Source organism: Bombus bifarius, unplaced genomic scaffold (genome assembly GCF_011952205.1).
Source record: "Bombus bifarius isolate JDL3187 unplaced genomic scaffold, Bbif_JDL3187 scf7180000008243, whole genome shotgun sequence".
NCBI classification, from domain to species: domain Eukaryota; kingdom Metazoa; phylum Arthropoda; class Insecta; order Hymenoptera; family Apidae; genus Bombus; species Bombus bifarius.
In genome coordinates, this window is record NW_022884537.1 from 200937 (window position 1) to 227281 (window position 26345).

General features: G+C 33.7%; 1 protein-coding gene across 1 annotated transcript in view; it reads right to left on the reverse strand.

Moving 5' to 3' along the window:
- Positions 1–26345, reverse strand: part of LOC117211777 — a 377618-nt gene that overhangs the window by 58098 nt on the left and 293175 nt on the right. Inside the window, exons 21-24 of the mRNA XM_033456000.1 lie at positions 25454–25500; positions 20155–20324; positions 11662–16767; positions 9803–9862 (exon numbers count right to left, since the gene is read on the reverse strand). Coding sequence (XP_033311891.1) covers positions 9803–9862; positions 11662–16767; positions 20155–20324; positions 25454–25500 — 5383 coding nt within the window. The remainder of the gene's footprint in view (positions 1–9802; positions 9863–11661; positions 16768–20154; positions 20325–25453; positions 25501–26345) is intronic.

Sequence of the window (26345 nt, forward strand, 5' to 3'; positions counted from 1 at the left end):
TAAACGAGAGGCAGATGAGCCCCGTGCACAACGTGCATATGCGAGGCTGCAAGAAATGTTTATTCATTTTAATGAGTATTATCAATATATTGGGTTTGGGTATAACTTTGAAATCGCAAGCAATGTTTGCGTGAGATAATAACAAATTAATTACAAAAATAATATGTGAACGAATATTTCACGCAAGCGTTGCTGACCTCTCCGCGGTGACTGGATCGGAAGATCTAGCTCATACCTAGACCCCAATACATTGATATCTTTAATTGAGTCGTAAGTTGTAACAGGCACGAGGTCGGTAAGCTCGCCTAACCCTCGTTTATAAACAGAAAATACTGAAACAGAATGCAACCAGTGTTGGATACGCAGCCACAGAAACACAGCTATAGCCACAATTCACTGTAGTACTACCGGCAGTGTTTTGCGAATATTTTAGAAACTTAGGTCGACCGACGGTTACATATATAGAAAAAAGTTGTTCAACATATTGAGCTTTACAATATATTCAAATATCATCGAAACCAGAGAGAATGAAACTGTTTTACAAATTCAACATCTTTTAAAAGTGAATCGAAAGTATATATTTAAATTCATGGTGATACAAGTAAACATATCTATTTCTTTTTTTTTTTTTTGTGAGTCTCGGTCGAGCGAGTTGGACGTGTTTGTAAACTGAACATCGTTTCGTTTCAGTTTGTGTGGTTTAATATATAAGTATTTGTGAAATAGTTGTTTGGCCTAATACGAATCAATTACATTAGCACAGTAACGGATGAAATTCTCAACTACAAGTAACACATGACTACAACAAATAACACGAAAACATGGATGCTGCTGACTAAATGTTTAATTGAGTTTGATGTTTAATTGTGAAAAAAATGTTTAATTAGACAAATTAACGAATCCAACGAAAACTGTAAAAGTAAATGTACCTTCATTGTATGCAGTGGTTTCGCAGAGTCTCTTATCCATTAACCAAGGAACAAGTAATAGTTATGGATGCAATCGATAGTGTTTCTATTAAGGAATATACTACAATAGCAGTGATTAAAGTAATTTCTCCAATGATATCAAATTTGCTTCTGCAGTCTCGAACGATAAGATTTGTATATATACCTTGCCAACCAACAACTCATGGAAAAAGTTATAGGCTTTAATGTAAACATCAACATTGGCATTCGTCTGTTCCGTACTCGACTACTTATTTGAAAGACTTACAAGGGAACTTGCAAGGTGACTAATATAAACAGATTTTGCTGAAATTCTCCACAAATGTTCATTGCAACGATAAAACAGTTGATCGAACAAATAACGACTTTAACTGATTACTTGATGAGACACTATTCGATAGTTTACTAACAAGGGAAGTTCGGCAACCCGAAAATTAAAAGAAATTTGGAACTTTGTACAAATGTAGTAATAACGGAAAAACCTTTTTTCCTGCTGAAAAAAGATCTTAGGGATGAAAACATTCTTCCCAAAAAATTCACTTTTCATATTATCGTACATATTTAAGAAATTATATAAGATATAGGGAGAGATAGTTCCATTAAAAGTTGTAGTGTGTTTTATGGTCTATATTGTGACTATGAGAAATTTGAAAAAATAATTTATTTTCAAAATTTACTCCATGTTACCCCCTCCCATAAGTTTTATTTTTTGTTATCGCACAATTTCCATGAGTTGTTATATATAGTGTATATATACTATATATAGTGTCAATATAATAGAGCAATGTAATAGAGTATCCCTGATGGTTAAAAAATCAAATTATGTTACCTAAGTCTGGAACAGGTTTTCGGAAAGGTAGGATTTTGTTCTGATAATTTGGTTGCTTTCTTCTCTGGAAATTGCAATAAAACAAGGTGGGATATGCAAGATGCCTTTCTGGATGACCAATCTATTTTTGACAACATTAACTGCACTCTGCTTACTCAAAAATTAATCAAGGAAGGCTGCTCTGTTAATATCATAAAATTCATTAAACACCTAATATTTGTAAGAAATATTTTGACTATTGAAGGACTATCGTAAGACCGATATGGAAAGGTCTACCATAAGCGGAGTGCCAAGTCCTTTATTATATGATTTTTATATTAAAATTATGAAAAACATTCCTAGGAACGTTCAGATTTTAGAATTTGCAGATAGCATTGCTGTTTACTGCAGCACCAGTTCTATCGACGAAAGTAAGAAACAAAAGTTACTCGAAAATTTGATTAAGATTGTCAAATCTAATCTCAGATGTATCGGGCTCGATCTAGGGCCTCAAAAAATAATGTTCTTCTATTTTAATAACAGATACACGCTACCTGGTAAAATTGAAATTAAAGTAATTATTGGGAATAGGAGTAAACTCGTCAATTTCAATGACCTTATAATATGTTATCAAGATAAATATCCTGAACAACTTTTTCTTGTACATATAGCCGCCGCTCTACGCCATTGTTTTCAAGATATTCACATAAAACTTCAATTAAATGCAGGTTATAGTTACATTTCATTTTGAGGTAAGTACTACATTTTTATATAACCCAACGTAAGCTTAACTCATTGATGAAAAAGATAACCTCCCTTAGTGTTATATAAATAAAAAGAAAAGTCAAATGATTAAGCCGTGATTGTACCAGAGAGGGGCGAACGGAGTGTCAGGCAGCGCAGTTGGCATTTGTCCCAACAACATTGAGCGGCGTATGAACGTACAAACGAGCGACAAAATCACGCCGCTATTTCATACTTTTTTCCATATTTTATCTGTCATAGATATATTTCTATAATCTTTATGATTGTTTTATCTTATCTTATCTTATCATAAAATCGGTTAACACTGCGCTTCAGTTATCAAAAAGATTCGATATCAAAATAATCCTTCGTATTCATCGTTACTATCTACTTGGAGACTTGTTAAAGTACCAACCATAATAAAAGAAGGTAGACAACAAAAAAAAAAGGAGTTCTGTGGCTTAGTTGCTGTATGGCTTATTTCATGTAAATCTATGACTTTGGTTTCTTTTTTGTCGCTTTATTGTTACTTGTTTTACCGCCCTTGTCACTCGCCGTTCTCTGCACAATCGCTGTCTCGTAGGCTTGCCTAGAGTAATATCCGGTTGCCATTGTCAGCGTGAAACAATTTTCAACGAATCTCTTGATATATGCAATGCTGCACTTTTTTCTAATTTTCAATTACTCAAAAATGTAACAAATATACCTACCGTCGTTGAAAAATTGTTTACAAATCAAAAATTTACAAAATAAATACTTAAATAATACATATATGTAGTATTAAACATAAATTGCTCTATAATTTAAAAACTAAAGTTTATATGTATAGGACAAAGTTGTTCAGAATCTTGACCTTGACAACATCATTTCAAAGTTACTGAAATCGGTGAGGTCGTCCCTATTCCTAGTAATTACCAGAATTGAAAAATGTGTCATTATCAAATCACATAAATCTGTTAAGTTCAAACGAATCAGTTTTAAACATGAAGATTCTATGCGGAAAAAGTACATCAGCTTCTAAATATTATGAAATTTCTTTCCGGTATTCTCATGAAAGCCACACCTAAATCTTTGATGTCAATCCTTAAGCTCTTAAGGACGTTATAAGACCTATTATAGAATATAATCGCGTTGTATACTGCAAACAAATATCTAATGCTAAAGTCGTATTGTACTCAATTTTCTGCAATAGGATTGATAATAGAATGTAGCATAAGTACGCCTACAGATATCTTGTTAAGTCTCTTTTCATGATAAAATTAATTTTCCTTGTCAAAAATAACTCTTCAAATGTAATTCTCTCGAAAACTTACTTTCAAATAAAGTTTTGTTTAAGAAGAATGGAATAGATCTCGTATGTTTACTAGAAAGCCAAAGCGCGAGAAAGTCCTTTAAACGAAAACTTTCTCAATATCGTAGAGCCACGACACGATTCGGTGCCTAACGAAAAATATCACACTTTTACTTTCGACTTTCATTTAACTATCATTTAACTATCATTTAACTAATATTTTACTTTGCAATGTTAATTTCGGCGAGAAGTTAAGTGATTCCTCCGAACTTAATGCTCTACTAACATGTTTCATTAATTCTAATTTTTCGAATACTGTTGTAATTTATATAAACGGTAGTAAAATAGAAAACAAAAATTGTTGTTCACAATTGAATGTCTCGCAAAAAATTTGCTCAAATATAAAAGTATCAATTTTTACAGCAGAGTGTAGTACCATTCATCGAGCTTCAGATATTACCAAATTATGTGATAGAACGAATTTTCTTAACGTCACTGACTCTTTAAGTGTAATTAAATCAATAGAGAAAACAAGTTTTTGTTGTAGCATCAATATCCAACTTATTGAGATTAAAAATAAATATGCTACATTTGTAGCAATAATAATCAGAACTTTATTAAGTTCATGGAGATTTTGTTAATTTGTCAACAAATGTCACCCTAATCACTATAATTTAGAGGCGTCATTAACTAGAGTTAATTTCGTTACGTACAATGCTTGTCAATGCGATACAAAATCTTAAGTTCTGAATCATATCATCTGGCAATAACCAGACAACAAAATATAAACGTAGACTATTACTAAGGACTATTATTAATTCTTTATTATGTGGTTCTGATAACGAAGGTCTGAGATTTATTTATAATTTGTGTTGTAATGTTCGTTTAAATAAGTAATAATGAATTGCAAACTTTTTTATGTTAACTATCCTACTATAAGTTCGAAATTATGTATCCTGATAATACATATATTATCCAAACTCTGTGCGAGCATACCATATATGCTATATGAACTATATCTCATTTAAAGTAACTAATAAATAAATATCTAGTTTTATTAATAACCTTTAGTTTAGTTTAGTTAATAACCTTTGAAGTAACTTTGTATGTATGTATAGTTATTAATTATTCTAAATAAGTATTTTATTGAAGAATTTCAAAATACTATTTTACACTTCATAATTCTTGAATCATGTTTGTATTAAAATAATTTAAATATTAATAATTAATTCTTTTAAATATAGAACGATATAATTACTTTACTGTGACTTTTACGTTTTATAGTGTAACATGTTATATATAAAATTTTACATAACATTGTAAAAGACAACATAAAACACAAACACAAAAATAAACAAGAGAAACTAAAAATTTGAAAGTGATATTAACTATGAAAATTTGTTCTTCTTTTTCATATTTTAACTTAATTTAATACCTTAATAAGTTATAATAACACTCGTGTAGATCGATTGGAGAATATATGTTGATAAATCATCTTTATATTTTAGAAAAATTTTATCGGAACAACAAACAAAATACATATATGTACAGAGGTTGGACAAAATAATGGAAAGACCTCTTATATGTCACACGTGTGTAATATGTATTATGACATATAAGAGTGATGTTCTCATTATTTTGTCTGACTCCTGTAATTTGTTATGAGAATACTAGGGTATTAACATGTAATACTGTATTAACATTCAGTATTTAACGATTGATTACATTATCTAAACTGAAATGTTTTTTATTGTTGGTTAGTTTCTATCTTGTGTATATAGCATCCTTCAAATTTTTAATAATATTATTTACACATGTTTGAAAAGTCCTATTTTTATTTTAAACGGACATAGATATATTTAAAAATTTGTAATCTTATAGAGTGTCACGTCCCGCGCCCCGCGCGATCCGTAGCGCGAAAGTAAAATTGGTAATTTCCTTCAAATCAAAGTAATTTAAAACGTTTATTTGAAACCGTATTTACAGTATTTGAAGTGAAAGACAGTTAAAGCCGCTAAAAGCTATATCTTGCGAAAACTTATGTAACCATGTTTTTGTAGTGACCTAATTATGTTTTTATAACGATATTAAGACAATTTAAATTGTAAACAAAGTCGGCAGTTGAACAAACGTTGGGGACTTTCCCAAACATTTTCAAAAGAAACATCCCGACGTTTTTTCATCTCCGACAGATATAAAAAAATGAAGCGACTCAGAGAAGTCAGTAACAATAATTACCTTTCGTCTATCGAATAATAATATTACCGTTCGTTTATCGAGTAATAATAATTATTATCGTTCGTCTATTGAATATTATTAATTAATTACCATTCGTCAACCGAATAATTACCATTCGAAGAGTTAGTTATCATTTTGTCAACCGAAGAATCGTCATTTTGTTAACCGAAGAATTTTATATCCGTCAGTCTGTCAGTCAATTGTCAATATCGAAATCGAGTAAGATTTGAATAAATCATTACATATTGTTAATTCACTTTTCGAACGACTTTAAGCCTCTCCCGTGCCAGTATTCCCGCACATAGCGGGTTAGCCGAAAGTGGAGCTTATTGTCAGTTGCATTAAACGTCAGTTAACGCTACCTTCTCGTCGACAACTAAACAGAACGTAACATAGAGTATAAAAATTCTATTGAATTTTAGTGCGTTTTAGACACGTTCAAAATTTTAATAATTACAAAGTTGCACATTTCACAAGATGATACATGTAGTTCGTTATTAATTGAAAACATTTCTAATTCAAAACTGATGAAACATGCAACGAAGTGTCTTTTTGCTATGATCAGGTTTTGTAATTTTGTAAATCAAAGTAAATGTATATCTTCACACACGCGCGCACGCACAAACACACACACACGTACACATACACTTCTTCAAATAAGCTTTCTTGCTACCAATGTCATGTCGACAATAAACTAATATCTGAGTCCCAAAATCACGTTATATTAAGCCCATTTTCTTTTAAATAAAATTTGTTGTGTTTTCTATACCAAATTTTTCACTCTTTCTGGTGACAAAAATATTTCCGTTCTAGGTCGTCTAGTTTTAGATATAATAGTATAAAGATGACATTAAGTCCATATTTTGTTACAAGGGTTATATAACTTTGATTTGTTTTCTCCTAAAATTAGAAAATTGTAACTTAGTACACTCTGATTCTGGGGTCTGGATATGTATGTCTGTATTTATGTATGTCTTGATTTTTTTTCATGTATTACATATAAGTATTAAAATATGTATAATTTTATGTGCTAGACTAGATTGACCGCGTAGTAGTGATACATGTATGTGAATATGAGTGTATGGAAGTATGTGTGTGCGCGGAGCCTCGAAAACAAGGGAAGGTAAATTGCTCAGTTAACAGTGTGGTAGGAAGAATGTGAGACGCGTGCAAGTGTGTATCGATGAACATCTTTGAAATCGTTTATCAAAAAAATATATAACTATTCTAATATAAATTCTAAGTGTAAATTTAGTGTTTCTATACCATTATTTCGGCAATTAAGATCCAAAATTCTCAACAATAATATGTAATATAATGTTCATGCAAATGCTAGAGCCAAATCTTTGTATTATAACTTTCTTATCGTTATACCTCATTTACATTGTTTTAAATCTTTCGTTAATTCTTAAAAAGTGTTTACTTCAACAATTATTTATAATTTGCGAAAAAGGTATTGTATAATTCAAAATAATTAATTATGAGATAACAAATGTTATTCTAAAAATTCTCTCAAACAATTTTTCAATAAACTCATTTCATATTACTTACCATTTTATTTTTAGTATTTTAACCAATTTATTTCCATATCTGATTTCCATATCTGATTCTAAATCGTTTCATATATGTTCTACGACATTTTATTCACAAGTATACTCATCGAAATATTTCTAAAAAGTTTATGAACCACGAGAAACTACAAACATACAGTGCCGTAAAAGAAACTTTGGAAGACTTGTTTCTACATAACACCATTTGAAAATATTTCTTAAAAACATAATAAATTATGTATATACGTATTTATATAAAACATTATAAAATATGTCACTATCGTAGATGACGCCTACGACTTTCGCACAATACTGTCTATTATTAAATTGTCAGCAATCATGCATGTATAATTTACCATTTACGAATGTTTTTATGCTACACAACGCCTCACGTTTTCCGTAATCGAATCCGCACTCGATTCGTTGCGAAACAATCGCATACTTCCCCTAATGTAAACGGTTGCGTTTCATGTCATGCACAATGAGCAAATTTCATGCTCTGTTTCGTTCGAACAGCGGTATGCCACGAAAATAATTCGAGCAGCTTCGCGTGAATAAAAAAATAGAAGCGATTGATTATTTAAAAACTATGATTGCTTTCGTAAAATGTCCTGTAAAATCATTGTTCAGAAGATAAACATTCTTTAATAATCGAATAAGCGAATAATCATGTGGAAGAAAGAAAGATGACAGGTACACTATGGAGCATATATATTTGGAATAATTTGTACACTTCTAAATTATTGTAAATATATAAAATATATTTCAAATGAAATTCTAATCTAATTTTGGCCTCTAATCTCACCTCAAACTGCTGTACATAGTTAGTATAGTGGTTTACGAAAGTATTTCAACACTTGCCACGGAAAACTTTTACATATGTGTATTGCACATCCATTTTATCTCGAAACGCTCAAATATATCGAAAAATATGAATGGTGCGAAAATTGTGCCATATTACACATATCTCGATAACGGATAATACGAATGAAACATCTGAATAATAAAAATCTGAATAATAAAAAAGGCAGGTTCCTATTTAAAAATTTTAATGATCTCCATAGGACGTTTTAAAGTCGTCAAAAGATCAATAGACAAGAGAGTAGAGTATATTCTTCTCGATATCATACGCTCTTTTTCCAAGACATTTTTTCGTACCATTCATATTATTTGGGTTATTCGAACATTTTAAGTTAAATCGGACATACCATACATTCTACTTCTTATATAAGATATTTTGACATTTCATCGGCATTGTAATGAGACACGACTATCATGATTATATTGATCAAATTTGAAACCAATCTGATACTATATATAGAAGTGACAAAATATTCGTGACTGTATGTATATAATATGTATATACAATAGGTGTTAAAAACGTAAAAATGATCTTTCTGAATAATCAAACTTTTTAGAACTTCATAAATAATCGACCGTTTAGATAGTTTTATGATCCTTTTATTTGTGCAAATTATGTTGCATCAACTGCTCATAGTTTTATGATCTTTGCAAAATGTATACCTGAACAAAATATTTTATATAACTTCCATATACATTTTTGGATTTGTTTCAATTTACCGATGCAACAATGATAGTCATGCCTTACAGCGCTAATGAAACATCAAAATGTTTCGTATCAGATGTATGATATACTTATAAAATATACTTATAAAAGTTCCTACAAGTATTTGAATACATTCGTAAGTCGCTTGCAGATATTCGCAAAAACTTTGTATTAATGGTATTGGTTGGTATTAATAAAAAGACAATATATAATTGATGGTGGATAAAAATTGAGCATCTAGAGATACCTCAGTTGGCATACTTCATATGTGTTTGTTCGGTTTCGAAATTTTAAACTGATTAAAGTGTTTTCCTAGCTTTCTAGCGACATTTCAAAAGTTCATATAGGTTTTGTGCAGAGTGAGCTGCTTAATAGAGGTAAATGTGTAATTTCAGCGATGCAGTTATATTCTTTTTTTCAGTTTAAAGGTAGAACGTTTGATCTCACAGTTATGACAAGAGATAAGCAGTTAACGCTAGAGAAACGTTCTTCGATCATAATTTTGAAAATATAGCAGAAATATCGATTTTCTTATTTGCACCAGGTATCCAAATATTTATGCGCCGTAGTGTAGATGAAATGTGAATCTAACAGATCGCAAATAAAAAAAATGGATATAGATAGAAAAAGAAGAAAATGATTAGCATGTAGCATTACCTTGGCAGGCGTCTCTGTAGTGCTGAGATTTTGACGGCGGTGGAGGTGCGTTCGAGTATTCTATGGATGAGCCGAAAAAAAGGAAAGTAATAATTAGCCGCACTACGATTACCATGAAACAATTATCACTCAGCATTGTGAGTTCACTGTGAACATTGAATGCTGACTTGGGTTAATGGATTGCACTCTTGCTCGGCATTAATCGATATTGGTATCCCAGAACAAATCACGTTTCCAACCAAGTATTTAACAGGAAACACATTTCAACATTCAGATTATATTTTCAAAATAGTTGTATTAATATTCAGCATTTGACACTTGCGTCGAGAAGTGTCCGGGTACACGTCTACTACAGAATCAAGAAAAGTTCGAGCGGGATATCGGTATCTGCAGAGTGTACCCGTACTGTTTAGGTTCCCGAATGTTTCGGGATTCGAAAACTCGACCCGGATATAAACGTGAATGAACATCATAACTTCGAATTGGCTCGGCCAAAATTGGATGGGATCGATTCGAGAACCCGATAAGATCCAACTATTAAAAAGAGATGGAAAGAAATATCCTGCATGCTAAGGCTATAAAACGTTTGATTTTTTGTATAGAGTTTCTAGCGGACAGTTTTAGTTTTTCTTTTTTTTTTCAGTTTACTTTTGTAATAAAATTAGTATTAAATTTTTTATTAAATACTTTTATATTCTAGATTTATACTTTATTCTTCGTGTAAAGTTATTGAAGTATTTTGTAATTAATTTAAAATTATTATCGAAGTAATAATAATCCTTCAAAATTTTAAATATAATATTTATTCATATAGATATACGCTTTATTCCATCTCTTTTTAATACATACGTAGCTGAATCTATCAGGCTCTCCAGCCGATTCCGTCCAACTTTCGTCGAGTCGATGCAAAGTTACACTGCCCGTTCATGCTCGTATACGAGTCGAACTTCGGGATCCTAAAACTTTCGAGTATACTGAGATATATTGAGATCCCATCTGAACTTCTCTTGGCTGGCCCATCCCTAAATTCAAGACCCCGATATTCGGGTCGATCCGCAAACATCTGGCGTCGGTTAATTCTTCAATTTTTTATTTCTTTTCGTTATTAATATATTCTTTTAGATTCTATGCGTATTTTTTCCTTAAATTATTACAATCTGCGAACGAGAGGAAGATGTTTTGGGAATTTGATATTTTTTATCGTGTTTCTATGTGATGTGCTAGATTTGCATTTTTAACTTCAAACCTGTAGAAGTTATGTTATAAAATTTTATACTCATTTTAAGTTATCTAAACAATATTTCAAACGATACAAATTACATCCTTCTTAAAATTATTCGTAGTAATTTGAAAAATTAGATAGAAACTATTAAAATTAATAATTGATAATTAAAAATTAGGAATAAAAAGAATTTAGCGAGAAAATATTACTATCTAAGTATCAATTGCTTCCCCTAATTGATTATTTGGTAAACAACAAAATAAATTATTCTTTTTGAAATGTTTATTACAACAAATGAAAAATTTTTTAATATTTGTTCATTTAAATTATTCCAAACTTTATATTGTACATTGAATTATTTATATTAACTATTTATATTTGTAACTAAAGCGTATTAAAAAAAGTTCTAAGAACTTGAATGATGATAAAAACGAAAGCATTTTAAAATCCAACAAATATGTTGCTTCCTCCCAAAGGAAATAATGTAATTGTTTTACTACTTCTATCGTAAAATAAATAAAATGGGGAATTTCGCATGAAAGATAATTTAGCTAACGAGAGAAATATTTTCAATTAAGCATAAAACACATGATTATATGAAACTGGGAGTAATTTTAGCAGTTATGACTATTCAGACCTTCGAAAGTGACAGTTGGTCGAGCAGTGTAGATGGGAATTGGTGACCACCAAGAAGTGGCTTTTTGTGGAACGGTCGGCGATAGTGGCGGAGGAAGCGGTTGATATCTAAACCTCGGTCTGTGTTTAGCAGGATCAAACGGTTGACTTGTAAAACCATCTGATTGTTTCAAAATTGACGATGGACCTTTTGATAAGGCGCGTACTTGGTTCACCACTTTACCTCTATCATTGATCTGTGTCTTTGTGGAAGCGGAATTCGTCCTACTTTTCGAGGAAACATATCTGGCAGCGAGGTTGGGTGGCGACGACAACGAGCGCATGTTATCTCGTCGACTGGGATACCTATGTGCTATCCATTGACCAGCTAGATAAGGGGCGATATCTCTCAGCTCGTGCATATTCGGCGACGAGGTGAACATTTCACCCAGGATCGAAGTTTTCTGAGTAGCAAACTCTTCGAACTTCTTTCTCATACGCCCAACAGACTTCCTCGCCTCCAGCTCGTCAGTCTCTGCCTTCCTAGCATTAGTCACAGTAGAAGTTGTAGCTGAATCCTTCAATTCAGCTGTCTTACTGATAACATCGATGTGAGGCATAGACAAGTCCTCTCGTCTCAAAGGGACACGTGGAATCGGCGGAGACTCGCCTCTGCGGCGAGCTCTTCCTCTGCGAGGCTCGTACCTTCGACGCAACCAGGCTACGTCCGCAAATTCATGAGGCTTCACTTTACCTTCGTCCACCTTCCTCAGAAGACATCTGGCCAGTTCAGGATCGCTCTGAAATCTTTTTGGTACTGGAACCGTCCTGACTGTATTTCCACGAAGATCTTCGGCACTCTCAAATCTAGCCTTCAAACGTCTCACCGTACCATTTTTTACTAGCTTTAAATAGGCGCGCCAATATTTTCCCGGGTCTGGCGAGGAACTACGCAACCAGATGCTCTCGAGACTGCAGGATGAATTCGATCGCATGGTTGCACGACACGGACTAATGCTCTGAGGCCTATCATGTTCACGGTCGCATGAACAAGAGCGAAACGAGGGTCGCGTGTCCACTTCTCTATCAGGGCTGCTTTCTTTCTCTTTGGTAACGAATGCTTTGGGGGAAATAGAACGTGTTCTGCACCTTGACGAAGACAAGGTGCTATATTTTGCCGATTCCGTTTCACCGAATAATTCTTTCAAATCTGCAAAACTTTGAGAAGAAGACAATCTCCCTGATTTCAACTTTGATTTTGATCTCGTTTGCTCCGCTTTTCTACGATCTTGATCAGTTTCTATTTTATCAACGTTTTCGAAGAATTCGATCTTCGTTGGAACATCTTGAGACTCTATATTTCGTTGAATAACCGTTCTTACAGATGTTTCGGAACTTTCAGTCATACTGTCTCTTTCACTGCCAGAATTTTGGGCTGAAATTTTGGTCTGAGTAGTCGTGTGAGGTATAGCAATCGTTAGAAGAGGAGGTTTTCTAGACCATTCTTCCAAAACGTTTTCTACTCGCTGTCTATCGGATGGACTCTTGCTGTTTGGGGTTAGGACCAATAGGAAGTCGCTTTCTTTGATCCCCAAGTCTGTTCTCGATGAATCTTCAACACTTGACGGCTCCAGAGAATAACAGCTTCTAGGTGATGTGCTGGTTACGCTAGGCGTAGCCGCAGAACGAGTCGCTTTTGGCATCTTCTTAGCCGCTAATGCAGCTGCTATGCTGCCTCGCGTTTCACGGGGAGCCAATGGAAGCGACAGAACTGACAAAACTTCTTTTCCAAGTGTCACAGACAGTCTCTTTTTCTCTAACTCGCTCATAGATGGAGGGACTCTGAATAGAGTTTTATCAGATTCAAATTTTTCTGTGCTTTTCCCTTGACTAATAGAATCACTTCTCTTCAATTTCAATTCTGGACGATCCGTCAACGATTTCTGATCCCTTGGGGATATATCCGATGTAATCATAGAGTGACATCGTACATGAAGACCTTTCCCATCATCTCGAACATCAGACGATTCGACTTGAGGTGGAACGACAATTTCATATTTCGATAAAGAATCGTGTTTATCAGTTTCTCCTATTTTCTCTTGTCGTTGTTCTGTGATTTCAGGATTCATTTTTGAAGATGTCGACGGTGTAAACTTTTGCAAATTATCGCTACCGTAAATTTCGTTTAGCTGTTTCTTCAAAGTAGCTACTTGTTCGATAGACAAACTGCTCCAAAATTTTTTACTGCCACCAAGATTTCTTTGTAAGAATGGATGATCTGTATGATCCAAGGATTTCTCGTTATGAGAGCTATTCGCTTTCTTCTGCATTGTGCTCGCCACGTTTAGTACAGAAGTGCCTCGCCAAAGCGGTTTATACGTATCTTTTCTCGACGAGATTTCTTTTCTTCTAGAATATTCTAGGTCACTCTCTTCAGATTGCAGCTTGTTGAAATGCTGAATAATATTTTCAACAGATCGTTCTTTACACCTTAAACTGCAGTCACCGTGCCATTTAAACTTACTGATATCTTTGGTGCTGAACAACAAATCTTTGTTCCTCTGAACAGCCTTCAGCTTTCCATACAGAGCACTGAACTCGACTTCAGCTCTCTCGTGCGACCTTACTTTCTTCCATCTATCATAATCTATAATTTCTTCGTTTTTCATCCTTGGTCGTAAGTCGTTGGTAGAAAAAGTCCTCTCCAATTCGCCCAATCTTTCAAGGCTCGAATAGAAATCGTGCAGTTCCTTGTACCTTTTCGATCTCCTTCTGTCGTGTAACCTTTCCAGTACATATTGATGATACTCTTCGTGACCAATTGGTGACGTGTACAGAGAATTCGTGCTTCTACTCAATGATAAATTAGAGCCAAACTTAGATCGGATTTCTTGCAGTTCTTCAGTTTCTCCAGCACTTTTAGTTGTAATCTTCTTCGCAATAATTGTATTAGGAATTTCTGATTTTTCTTGCTTCAATGTACGAATGCGTCTACAGGCTGGTGATCTAATTGGAGATGGTGAAGAAGTTCGGGAAGATGAGTGTTTCGAGTCTGAACGTTCTGGCAGAGTCTTCAAAGGCGGCTCACTTGAACTTCTTTCCTTCAAACGCTCTTTCGCCGAGTCTGGACTTCGATTACGTAAAATACTCGATGATCCAAAGTCCTCGATACCTAGAAGACTGTCAAACTTGCTCACTTTATGAAATACAGATCTTCCAGGCCAGCTGACACCGTATGGGCTTGAACTCCTAGAAGAGATACTCTCGCGTTCCCAGTTTTTGAATTTTGAATCTGATACTGGACGCTTGTGAGCTAAGTAAATACTCAAAGCTTTTAGTGAAGGTTCCGATTTGCTACCCTCTCTGATGTTTTCTTGGTATATCCTCGCTCGTTCACTAACACTGTATCTCTTAAAAGAGACATTTTCACTTGAAACAGCTGAAGAAACTGATTTTAAAAAGAGATTCTGGAAAGATGTATCAGAACATGCTACTTCGTGATGTCCTTTAATTTTTTCTACGGCTAACACGGGTGATTGTTTACTCAGTGTTGATAACGGATTCTGTTTAATATTAGGCTCCTCGTTTTCAATATTAGTTTTATTAATACTTTCATTTTTTGAATCTGACTTTTGTCCAGTTGTTACTTTTTTCGTTCTCGCAGTAACTTCGGTCTTGTCCTTCTTCGATTTCTTTGCTTCAAGTTTTTTTTTAGTCGAGTCAGCATTAATTTTTATGGTTTCTGGCTTTTGTGTAGGAAACTTGACGATGGTATGAGGTCTTAGTCTCTTCTTTGTATATGATTCGCTAATTGCATCAGAAGAGGATGTAAATTTCCTGCTAGAACCTATTTTATCATGCTGTCCGACTATTGTCCTCGGTTTCCTGGTGTCTGTTAATACCGATCTACCCAGAACTGATGGAGAAGATGTGGCTGAAGAAGACTTTAAAGCAAACGTTGATTTCGCTGTAGAAGTTGAGTCTACTGGGTTTCTTAACATTTCCTGTCCTTTAGAAGACACAGTAACTATTACTTTCAAAGATTTGTCTTGCGGACTTTTCTGCTTTGCATTATTTAAAGCTGCAGAATACATCGTCGAGGAACTTTTAACAACTGCTCCTGATGGCAATACTGTCGTGCGAACATCTTTGCTATTTTTGTCTCTATATTTCTGCAAATGCTTCCTATTTTCTATAGAAGATAAATCAACCGGTGACCTGGCGAGTCTTTTAGAAGATTCTTCCTGCTCTTTTCTTGTTAACCTTCCTCTAACATTAGTTTTCTTAAGATAAGATATAGAATTACCGATTTCATTCATAGAACGCAACTTCTTTGATTTTGTTGGGGAAGAAACTAGATATTTCGAAGTCGTCTTCGAAGAAGAAGAGGATGATTTATGTTCAAGTCCACGTTTCAAGTCAGGTTTCACTGAATATCCGTAGCCAGTTTTCCACGAAGAAGAAGTATCCACGCAAACGCGAGTTCGACTTTTGTCGGCCGCGAAACTTTCCATCGCAGCTGTGTCGAGTAAACTTTGTGATAACCACGAGTCCGAGTTCTTCTTGTTCAATGGAATGGACACCGAAGTAGAAACTTTAGACCGAGGCGAGATCGAGCTGTTAGAGGACGTTCGAAATAAAGTGGAAGTTGAAAGACTTTTTCGACTCTGCTTGAATCTGTCCAGATTGCTGCAAAACCGTTCTTTCAGTGACTTAACCTTGGACCCGTCTTCTGTAAAACATTGCTTGTGTCTTGATTTAAAAGATTGCGTGTTATCCATGGTTTGATGTTTGAGATTTGATGCAGTTGATGCATACAGTTTCAATGTTTTGCTGTTTCTAGAAGATTGTCTTCGGGGTGGAGAAGGAGGTCCTGTGACCGCATTTGAGAATGTTCTACTACCTAGTTGTGGATTGGTGAAACTGTCGTCTCTGAGACACTTTGATTTTGTGATAGTTGATCGAACGTCCATTTTCTTGCTCATTCCACTCTCACTGGAGGATAATCTTTCGTGTCGCGAGAAAGTGGTTGACGATGAAGCAGGTGTGGTAGCAGAGACACTTTTTCGGTGAACACGGATCCGTGTCAAAGTGGGCGAGATCAGAAAATACTCGATCCCCGTGTCGTCTGTGGACAAAGTGTTGATTGTTTGCTTTGATCGCGTGTTCGTTTCGCAAATTGTGTGCCGCTCGTGGAACCCTCTCACCAAAAATTTTGAAGAAAAGAGTCTCTTTAAAGCTGGTGATGTTGCGTTTGTTCTATTTAGTTTCATTTTTTTATTTTGTTTTATTAGATATTAATCCGACGCAGTGTGAACATCAGAAAAGTCTTCTCAGGTGATGGTACTGCTTGTGCATCGTATTGCGGAGAAAATTAAATCGCAAACCAATATCGATAGATACCGAGAAGAGGCGGTGCGGTGAATAACCTAAAGAACTACTTATAAGAAGAATATCGTGAAAAAAGTATGCGTTTAAGCTGAAAACTTTTGGTTGGCACAGCTAAAATTATAGTTATGAATCATGCTTCGTACTTTTTCACTTGACGTATTAATTCGAGGGAGGTGAAATTCAAATAATCGCGGGCTCCTATCAGATTGTATTACGTGGAAATTGTATCAGCTGGTTACATTGAAATGCGGTTATGCAGCGCTTACATTAAAATAATTTAATAGGCGAATGATAAGCGGCCTACAAACATCCTCGTATGTGACTCAACTACTTTTATGAGCAAAATAAAATTTACACGCTCATATAGTGGCTCATGAAAGTATTTGAATGCTTGTAGAAATCTTTTATGAATATGCTACAGAGAATATTTTCAAATTTCATCAGTCTGGAACAAATCTGGAAATGTACAGGATAAAAGAATTCTTTGTTATGGCTTTAGCAGATGATTTTACACCACCGAATCAGTGGAGATCTGTTAAAAACAAGTAACTACAAAATTGACCTTAAATATCAAAATCAAATATTTTAATTTCATCGTTGTAGTACTTACAATCAGAAACAAAAGTCTCAAAGGAACCATGGTGGCAGCTCAACCGTTCCTTTAGGAAAAGATGTTTTATTAATTAAACATTTAAAAGTTAATTATATACAATATAAAAGTGATCTTATTTCGAATATATTTAAATCTCGCAGTCAGATAGAACTTACATAACATGCTATTGATGAAACTGCTAGAGATTATCGTTTATCACGTGAAATATATGCGATAAAGTACGTATTTAAATGTATAGTGGTCTGGTCTACATTATTCCTTATTAATTATCAATATATTTGACGTGTTAAAGGATGATTCCTAGCAGCTTTATCAATAACGCACTATGTAAAATTTATCTGTGTGTCACATGTAAATGTATTATAAATAAAATCAGTTTCACATATATACATTTATATAATTGATTAAACTTTAATATCTTTTTCCAAGAGTACGGTTGAGTTGCAATCTGTAGTTGCCTTGAAACTTTTATTCCTCGTGATGAGCACTACACGATGCAATGAAAAAACTTTGACCTTTAAATACTTTTTTTTGTTAATGGATTTCCACCGATCCGAAGCTGGAGAATCACCTGTCAAAGTCATGACAAATAATTTTTGAACGTCCTATGTTTTGAAGTTACAAGATATTTTGTTTCAGTATACATTACACAGAAACCCACAAAAGTATTTGAGCAGTCAATTACCATTATATTAATAAGCCTGGATATTCAGTAAGACCATTTTTAACTTATCACATATTTAAGACAGCTATTTACGCTGTATACTAATTTCTTGGTAAATATGTGTTTACAGTAAATGTCCTGTATCTTTTTTACACACATGTATATGTGTTCGTATTAGTTTCAAATTTTACCAATATAATAACGATAGTCATGGCTCACTACAGTGACAATAAAATTTTGAAATAATGCACATAATATATTCATAAAAATTTTCTGCGTTATGTGTGCGAATACTTTCAAGAGCTGCTGTAAGTATCAGGACATTTTGGTCGATTTGTAGTAACAATATGTGAGTTTCACGCAAATATACAAATTATTGACGAATTAAAAATTAGAAGCAACAATCACTACCTTTTTATGAAATCACCAGGCTATAACCCTAAATTATCCATTAAAGAACATAGCAATAAAATATTTTACTATTTAGTGTATATATTTACTACTATATACATCTTCTATTTAAATAATACTCTCTGTGATTTTATTTTAATATCAAAGAAGTAATAAGATAGTTCTATAATATTTAAGAGTGAGAATCATTAGATATGCAAGGTATTCCAGTAAACATAGTACAGTAATAGTAAGGTAGTTTCTACAGTATTTGAAAAAATAAATCGAAAATATAGAATAAAAATTTGTTCATCTCGAAAGATCAACTATGCATGAGTTAGTTTCATTCCTGGTTGAATCGAAACGAATAGTTGGAAGAAAACTATTCTACTTGAACAAATAAATCGAAAATGCAGAACAAGATATTCTCATTGGAATCTTTGTTTTCGAGAAAATTGAATTTAGATATTCGTCAAAAATGCATGTACATACGATGCTAATTCTTGACGTTTCATTTCACATTTTGAACTTAATTTCGTACGTACAATAACCTGGTGATTGTTGTCTGTTCACTCATATATATCTAGTCAAGATATAAGATTAAGCAAGTTCGTATATTTGTACTTGATTTTTTCATAAACAAATCGTCGAACAAAATGCATGAAAAAATTGTATTCATCTTTTTTATGTTTTTCATACAGATTTACTTTCTTAGGAATTTTTACGCGTCACGCCTTGTACTATATAGAACACTGACTTTCGAAACTCAATTTGTTTGATTTATAATATATCTACTATTATACGTAGCTGTGACGATTATAGAGAATAAAATCATAACAATTTGTTTGGCCGTAGTTTTATTATGAAAATATAACTTGTCAAATATCAGCAAGTATCCAAATACTTTTGAGCAATAGTATTTCCTTGCGCTCTCATAAGTTGTTACTTCATTATTACGCGTGTAAACGTTATGAACAACGAAGAAAATTTATTAACGCTATTAACAGTAACAAGGTATTTCTTAAACGACCTTTAACGAAGATTTTTGAAGAAATTTACGATACCAAGTGATAGTTTAGAGTCTCGTAGTCGTTGAAAAATAAGGACTCAGGTGATATGTAAAGATTAAAATCGTCATGCTTGAAGGCGTGAAAGTATAATTTCATTCGAAGCTCTGAGAATAAAACGAAAGTTAATGACACGACAACGACCATGCAAAGTCTTAGCAAAAACACAACTATTGTTAGTAATTAAATACGAGATACAAAAAACTCAAAGTGACAATCGATCAATTATATGCTAACATGCCTGCTTAAATGATATCAAACCGTATCAAACACCAAAAAAAATAAGAAAAATATTCGCAGAGAATGTAATAATAATTGCAAATGCCTTAAAGACATAGAAATAGGCTTAAAAAGACAAATAGAATTAGATCGATGAGTTTGAGAACTTACCCTTTGGTCGTTCTGGAGCGGGTTTACGAAAGCCATGAAGGGGTACGTCGCCACCGCTTTGAACAGTTTTATAGGCCAGTCTTTGTTCAACTTGACTCAGCGGGCTGATATCTTCCTTGCGACGGAATACCAGAGTAGAATCGCTTTCGTATCCTGATTCTTTAAGAGCACTGTAAAAAAAAAGGATTTCCATAACTTTAAAGCAATGATTAATTTTTAGAAGACTATAAGAATAATAAGAATAATAAACTAAGATATATTGTAATTAAATTACAATGTATTTTGTAAATAGTGACATTTCATTGCGTAGAGTATGTTCACGCCATTAATTCTTAGAATATTTTCATTCATAAGTGATACATTTGTAAGAAAAATAGAAAAAGTCAAAGGTTTACCATTTTCGATACATAATGCGATAGTCTTAATAGATTTATCTAATTTATTATCGTTTTCATATAATGACGGTAGTTATAATACTATAATTATCTCCAAATTATATGAAAGCGGAGTAATTATCTACAAGTCCACCGAATGCCCGATTCCGCCTATTTCTGAACATGTAGAAATAAACATTTTGAACAACATTTTCCTATATATATAATTTCTGTATGGCCTTAATTTTCGAAATATTAGCAAAAAATTGTTGATATCGCATCAGAATAAAATTGGTATCACTGCAGTGAGTTCTGCGAATTCTTTTCAGCTTGGCCACGCAACGCACTGGACAAGTTACGTCCAACCTCACTTCTTACCACGTGCCCTGTCTACCATGTGTAGCTCCGCATTTTCATACCTCTATGCAGTTGAACGATGTTCCTCCGATGTACAGAATGTTGAAAAATTATTTGAGAAATGATTCTACGCCTTCGAATTGGTGGAGATCTGTATAAAAAAAGCGACCGAAAAATCGACCTTGAGCATAATTTTCAAGATGAAATCTTTTTAATTCCAACATGTAATACTCATTACGAGGAATATGAATTTCAAAGGAAGCATAGTTGACAAATGAACTATCTTTTAGGAAAAAATGTTAATATTTTATTAGCCCTTACATTCACATCTGCAGTTTGGTTGCATTTCAAACGCGAATGCAGAAATCAGTTAGATATTAGGCTGTTTATCTATCGCAAGAAATATTAGAACTATGGCAAAAATAACAATAAAAACGCTATCTTTATCCTCTGATACCATATATCAACACTACACCTCAACACTAACCCTGACACCCTAGGCTTGAAAGAATGTAACAGCAAAGATCATTTGTCACAGGAATGATTGGCTGACAAAGATTATTTGCCAGTAAAATAAAGGAATTGCAAAGATCACTCGCTAGTATAAAGCACTGCGAGGTTTATTTTAAAGCGAACTGTATATAAATTGCATGTGTTTGGTGTGAAATGTTTCTAAATTGGAGATAAGTTAAGACTCAAGGAACTGGCGAATAAGTCGTTAATACAGACTGACTAAACTCATCCGGAATAAAACTCTTATAGTCTCTCATACGCGAGATGTTGGCGGAGGTAAAACACGCAGATTAGTTGTCTAAGCATTTTCGATTTTTCGAGAGTGGCGAAAACTCGCGATTGTGAGCGGATTGACGCAGGAAAAGAGTTGTAGGTCAGACAGCTAATTACAACTGTATGGAACGTATGGTTTTATTGGATGCGCGACTATTAAAGTAATACCCTTTCTAGGTATGGTACAATATCGATTTTTATGTTCGACGGTCAAACCACAACCCGTGAACTTCGTAAGACGGAAGATGCCCGTACTATGCGACTAACTGTGCGTGTATGACTCTGTCGTGTCCGGCAGTTGGACCACGACCTGGGGGTGTCATCAAACGGGGGACCACGCTGCTGTTGATAACTGCTCCTTCGCTCCTCTATCCCTCGTGTGGCGACCAAACCACGACCTTTCATTTTCGTCAAAGAGGAGACAACTATTGCTATTGACGACTACGTTCTTGCGTCTTCCCGGCTGTTGATCGCTCAAGATGACGATGAAGGATAAAAGTTTGCTTCTTTTACCACTTGTTTTAAGACACTGTTGGCCCTTCAAGAGTTTTCGGGCCTATACGCCTCTTAGGGCTCACTCAGCAGTGTCATAAATCCTTACCTTCTCAATGATCTTGAATAGGTGGTCAATTTAGTAGGATTGGTAACTTTTCTTCAGTAGGTGACTACCTTCGCGTTATTAACACAAAGCGATCCTCGAGAGCCTGCACGGGAATTTCGCAAGTTCTACTTAATGGCATGTAACAAACTCTTATGACGCGTGCTGGGTCGACCAATGAATAAAGGTTAAAAAAAGAGAAAACACCTGAATCCCTAACCGTGACAAGCAACTGCTATCGAATAGCAACAGAATAAGTGTTCAATGGCTGCATAAGGTTATTGATGTTAGGAAAGGCAGAATTTCTTCAGCTTATAAACATAAAGGTAGAAAGAGATAAAAATATAAAAACATAACATATGAAGACATATATATGCGTAAGAATATAAATGAATAAAGAGATAAAAATATCAATCCAAAATATAAGATGAGCGTAAGAAGAAATTCTGACTTAGTATATAAAATTTCTTATATAATGACGCGCGGAGGATATCTTTGCATAATAAATTTTAAAAAGTAACAAATAAAAGAAAGTAAAGAGATAAAATGAAGTAAAAAGGTATCTCTAAAATAAAAACTATGATCTACAAGTAACTAGACTAAACCCTAAAACAAAAATAGGGGGAAGGATGCAAATTAAATAATTAAGAACACTAAGGATAAATTCTCTCGACATTCATTGGTGGATGGCTGTTGTAAAAATGCTGGTTTTAGCATTGAAATGTGTTGCGTTGAGTGGGTTATGTCGTGTGGAATCGTGTGTTTTCCCATTCTTTACGAAGGACGACGAAAAAAAAATTTGTCATAAAATTATTTTCCAGTTCACAGGCGCGAGTCGGGAGGCGCAAGCAAACAAATATTTTGCAACTTAATCCATCATCCTTCGATAGCTTCGCGGCTCGGAGTTCGAGGTCGCGGAGCTATAATATTTCAAAACGTTGATCGTGTTTACGAACAAATAAAGGACGATAGCTTCGCGTCTCAAAATTATTCCCCTGAAACCTTTGTTCCTCGTGATGAATACTGCAGCTTGCAATTAAAGAAAATTAGACTTTGAACATCATGCTCAAGGTAAATTTCGCAGTCACTTTTTTTAACAAATCTCCATCGATCGGAAGGTATGGAATCATCTGTAAAAGGCATAGCAAATAACCTTTGAAGACCCTGTACATAGATATATATTAGTTTATAGTTTATCATTAAAACATTCATTTGCCCGCGACACCTACGAAACTATGTAATTGGTGAAAAATCATCCATTGGAAAAATCAGTGAATTCTATAACTGTGCATCTGTGGCAGCGTATATATCAATGTCAGCTGTGGACCACCGGCCGCTTAACTTCTGTTTATAAACGAGGGTCAGACGAATATAAAGGCGCAACTGCATATGCAAGGCAGCAAGAAATGACTGTTATAGCGCAATTAAAAATGAATACCACCAATGTACGTGTTGCGTTTGAGTTTGGGTTAGCTTCTTTAATCTGGCCCACGCGAGGCGACCGACTACATTTCCTTGAAATAATAACAACTATTCTATTTCGTAAAACATTAATTATTTATTCGGCTATTGTTGCACTCAATTTGTTATTATGTCACGCAAGTGTTGGCATCCACCTCACGACGGCTGCATTAAGAAGCAAACCCAAAACCCAACACATTGATGACAATCACTTTTAATTGAGTTTTAAGTTATATATGCCGGGTTTACATTAGAATGAGGGTTAGGGGCGTGAAACGAATCTTCATTTGGATTACACATTGTCGTTATGCAATAGAGAAGACATTGACTAGTGCAAATACGATTGCTAAAAAGTCTGGACTGAAGGATTGAGAACCTTCCCAAACATTCCAAGAGAAAGGCCCCGATGTCCTTTCATCTCCGACATATAAATATCGGGACCTGTTTATATGATGGCTTATTCGACTGTGTACCAAGGAAAAGGCGTTACAAAGGTGGCGACCGAGAAACACGCATTCCTACGCTGCTCAAATATTAGCGAAGTATCAATGTAATGATGTATAATTGTTTATTTGATTAATAAGGAAATATATATAACGAATATATGAACTAATTGTTTCTAGTAAACCAAATTTTTATTTTCAATAATTTTTATAAAAAGAAACAGAAATTTAACAACCGAATTATAGAAAGAATTTATTGTAGTATTATCGATAGCTTTTTGGGAATGAAGGTCGATGATTACATATACAGGAAAGAGTTATTCAGCATCATGTGGTCGGCAACATATTTGAAAATCATCGAAATCGGTGAAAGGCTATTCTTTCGACAAGTACATCGAGAGTAATAATAATTTCCAGTTAAATATAACAACACCCGGTTAATCCCAAAGAAATCGTTAATATTAAAATGTGTTATGAACTGATCAAGTCACATGTTTCATATGTTTCGAGTCAAATTTTGTTTAAAAAATTGTAGTTTTTGAAGTTTTTGAATACTTTAATGTAATCCTAATTAAAATGCGCTAAAAAAGATTTAATAATTTATAATACAATATAATAAAGCTGTAGCTTTAAAAGTACCAGAAAATCGAAATCAAAGCTGGATACTTATCCATTAAAGGTATCGCGTCTAACTATAGATAGTACGTAAAGAAGGATAGCGCTAGTGAAGGAGAAAAAGGTTCGAAAATCGGATTAATCAAAAGAAACATATCATTGAGACAATACTAAAGCAACGACGAAAACTTCTTATTTTGCTCATTTTTCTGATTAAAATAAGACCAAACAGCATATTTGCTTATTTGATGAATGATAACATTTTTTTTTCACCTATAAAACGTACGTAAATACATGTGTAAATGTTACTTAAAGTATATCGTCTTTGGCACCATCTAATACAGCCATCTAATAATCTGATCCATCGTAGTATCGATCGTATAGCATCGTACGGCATCTAATGTCGGAATGTGAGGAAATGATCAGAATGGAAGGTATATGAAGACAGGAAATAGCAAGAAGACAGGAAAGAGGAAAGGTCTGGATGAGAGAAATAATCAAAATAAGAAAGGAGTCATTCAAGTTATGTATTCGAAAGTAAATTAATGTTGTTTTTAAGAAAAATTTAATCACAATCCCCTTGTAAAGATAAGAAGACGAGAAAAATAAACAAATATTACTATTACTAAAACGGTGTTTCGGTCATAAATCAAAAATATACTTACTGTGACATATATGGTTTCACTGGACGACTATTGCGCTGATCAAAAGGCTGAAAAACAAAAAGTTTATTTATTAAATTCATTAAATAAGTTCATACATAACGTTTAACATGCTTTTCATATTTTCATTGATTGATAACTTCAAATTCGTGATAGCTTTACATCGAGGATAAGAATGTATAATCAACGTTGTTTTCGTATGTACACAAGACCACGCAATTATCGATACTGTGCCTACGAAACATTGAATGGCAGTTACACGATTCATGCAGCATTCGGCTATGTTAAGCGTAACTTAGTAACAAAGAATGCAAATAAATAAATGAAATGCTATTGGGGTGAGGTAATGTGAGTAAGATGTTGGGGGTAACATAGTAGTAGCGTATTCAGTATTGAACGGACAAAAGAAAAATAGTTTCTTAGAGGGTACATCGATAGCGATAACAGCAAAAATATAAGCTAAACGAAAAGAGAAGGGACTGCTTCGATCGATACAAATAAGTAGAATACTTAACATATCTTTCAATATAATGTTACAATAGTATTATAGAATAGAGATAAGTGACTTTATTAACAGGTTCTATCAATAATCTTTAAAGATAAATTGCAATAATTTAATTTTCTTGGTACTAAGGCTGTTTATGTTGTTTATTAATTAAACGTCAATGGATATTATATAGAATAAGGTAGTAAATGGCAATAAGCTAAGACTGTAATTCAATAATACTTCGATATTAGAATTAATTTCTCTACAAAATTTGAAACTGCGACAATATTTTGGCTTTAGAATATGAAAAATATTACAAAAAAATTATACAAATTACAAGAAAATTTGTATTACTTTAAATTGCTAAAAAGAAAGCTTTATGCGATGTTAATAGAAGCAAAGGATAAC